General features: G+C 40.0%; 1 protein-coding gene across 1 annotated transcript in view; it reads right to left on the bottom strand.

Moving 5' to 3' along the window:
- Positions 1-2,500, bottom strand: part of prom1b (prominin 1 b) — a 52,081-nt gene that overhangs the window by 35,126 nt on the left and 14,455 nt on the right. The window contains exons 3-4 of the mRNA XM_063193010.1: positions 800-826; positions 1-166 (exon numbers count right to left, since the gene is read on the bottom strand). The exon at positions 1-166 is cut by the window's left edge and continues 40 nt beyond it. Coding sequence (XP_063049080.1) covers positions 1-166; positions 800-826 — 193 coding nt within the window. The remainder of the gene's footprint in view (positions 167-799; positions 827-2,500) is intronic.

The raw sequence follows: 2,500 nt of genomic DNA, 5'->3' as shown, positions 1-2,500 counted from the left end.
AGCCTCGCTGGCAGTCGGCGTTCTTCTTCTGCCGCTGGTGCATCTCCCCGCCGCAGTTATCGCAGCAGCGGCACACGCAGAAGAAGAGGGCCACCAGAGGCATCAGCAGCACGAACAGCACGCCGATCACCGCCAGCACAATGAAACCCAGCTCATAGTGGATGGCCTGGGAGAGACACCGACCACCGAACGACACAATACCAGATGGAGGATCGATAGAAGAGAAGGCACAAAGAAGGAAAGAAGGCAAGAACGTGTTTCAGAGAAGAAAAAAAACATGATTCAACCTGCATGAATTAGCTGACTTATTCTTTTTGATTTAAGGGGGGGAGGCTTAATATATCTGAAGAAGACGACTAAGCTGGAATATGAAATGAGAGGAATTGTGAATTAAAGAGAAGGGTAACTGATAACAGTCCCATCAACACGTCATTTGAAATACCCTGTCGTCAGTGGCTGCAGCCATGGGACCTGCATATTCCAGCAGAGGTATTCTTTCTAGCCATCTCTTTTTCTACTTTGCATGAATTATCAGCCAGCATTTCAAACCAAAAGCAGGGAATCTGCATAATATATCCTAGAGACTAATCTAGACCCACAAGCTCTACTGCAAGCTACTGACAGCTCTGAAGAGAAAGAGGAGACATATAACACTAGAATACTGAAACAGAGAGAGACAAAGCCATATATTAAGGGCCAGGGGAATGGAGAGAAAAGGAAGAGATAAAGAAAGAGATACAATAGTGGTGGCAAATGCTGTTGGAAAATGTCTATTCTGTGTGTGTGTGTGGAACATTACCTGCAATGCTAGAACAACATTCTCAGGCTGCAATGGCAGAACATGAGCAGCGTGTGAAACAGACATACAGACAGGGTTAGAGAACAGCTCCAGAAACATGATGATTCCTCCCTTAAATAGTGATATACTGTACACATTACACATTTCCACACAAGTCTAAGAAAGTTGAGGATTGCAGTTTAAGGGGAATGATAGAAAAGTGAGCTTTCTAATGTTTTTCTTCTTCTGGTACAGGTTATTGTACAATTATTGGCTTGGAACAATGAACAAAGACTGACATCAAACCAAGCCACAATTATGGTGAAAAGCATAGACCAAGTGCAGTCAGCTGTGATCTATTGTAAGTTTAAACTTCAGAAGAAAAAAGCATTTAAATGCCACTGAATATTGAAATACAATGAAATAAAATGATGGTCTGTCACTCATCACAAAGTGAAGCACATCATTTACAGCAAAAAAATAAAATAAAAAAACAGCAGCCCACACCAAGGTTTTGAAGGAATGAAACAAAAAAACAGAAATGTTGGCTATTTTGCTTGGAACAGGAACAAAACCAGAAACTTACTTATATTTTTAAAGTTCCAGAATAGAACCAGTACCAACAAATGTAATGATAACCTGTTGAGGTTTCCTATAGTCCACTCAACTCATGGACATGAGCTGGGAGTTCCTCAGACAATCAGAAGGCATACAGCCTTGAAGTCGTAATCATAAGATGTATATAAATATTGTAGTCTATAACTCTTAAAACCTTGTAAGCTGTTTGAGTCTTTTAGCTCTGTTTTCAGTTTTTTTGCTTGATAAAAGTTTTTGCACATTTCTATTAGACAGGGGATGTTCCCGGGTCTTTTGGACCTATATCATTTTGGGGAGCTTATCCATCAATATTATTTATCCATGACTTAACCATAATGTTCTAAACTGTCTGATACAGCACTGATCACATGCTGAGTAGACAAGGCAGAGGTGAAATATGTGGGAAAAGGAGTGCAGATACTGTTCGTTCCTCTAGTTGTGCATCAATGTTGCAACCTTGCGCGAGAAGAGCACTAGTGGCTCAATCCGAGAGCTTGGAGTTTACCCACTTTCTTCACTCCTTATCTTTCTCTCGGTGTATCTCTCACCCTCAAGAACATACACACGCCGAAATTCACAAACAGGATGAAGGGAACATGAGGTTGACCAGGAGCCATAATGGGTTTTTTGTTCTTTCGATGCTGTAAACCATGGACATTTTCCTTTACCCTAAATGGTCATGGCATCCCAGGAGATACGGTTAATCAAACCCAAACTGCATGACATATTTTACAAATTCCAAAAGATTTATGGTATTTGGGTCAAAAAATATTATTCCTAATATGAATTGATCTTTTGTAACACGATTTCCAGTAGAGACTGTTTAAGGGTTATGGCGAGATCTGCCATCATGATGTCAAGCCTGTGTCGAAACACAAATCTACTGAACTGAAACAGAGACATTGAAGTAAAAAAAAAACCTGTATTATTGGCAAATGGCCAATAGTCAATAATGCTAGGCAATAGGTAGGCCATTTTAAAAAAACCTGCACGAAACGTAATTGAGCAGTTCAGGAACAGAATTTTTCTGTTCTAAGCGGTTCAACATTAATTTTAGGGTGGGACAGAAATGTTAAAGTATAATTTCTGTTTGGAACGAACCACTTGGCAAAAAAATCTGGTTCA

The sequence above is a fragment of the Engraulis encrasicolus genome, unplaced genomic scaffold, assembly GCF_034702125.1.
Source record: "Engraulis encrasicolus isolate BLACKSEA-1 unplaced genomic scaffold, IST_EnEncr_1.0 scaffold_27_np1212, whole genome shotgun sequence".
NCBI lineage: Eukaryota > Metazoa > Chordata > Actinopteri > Clupeiformes > Engraulidae > Engraulis > Engraulis encrasicolus.
The sequence above is the reverse complement of the archived record's forward strand: the minus strand, read 5'-3'. Positions and strand labels throughout refer to the sequence as shown.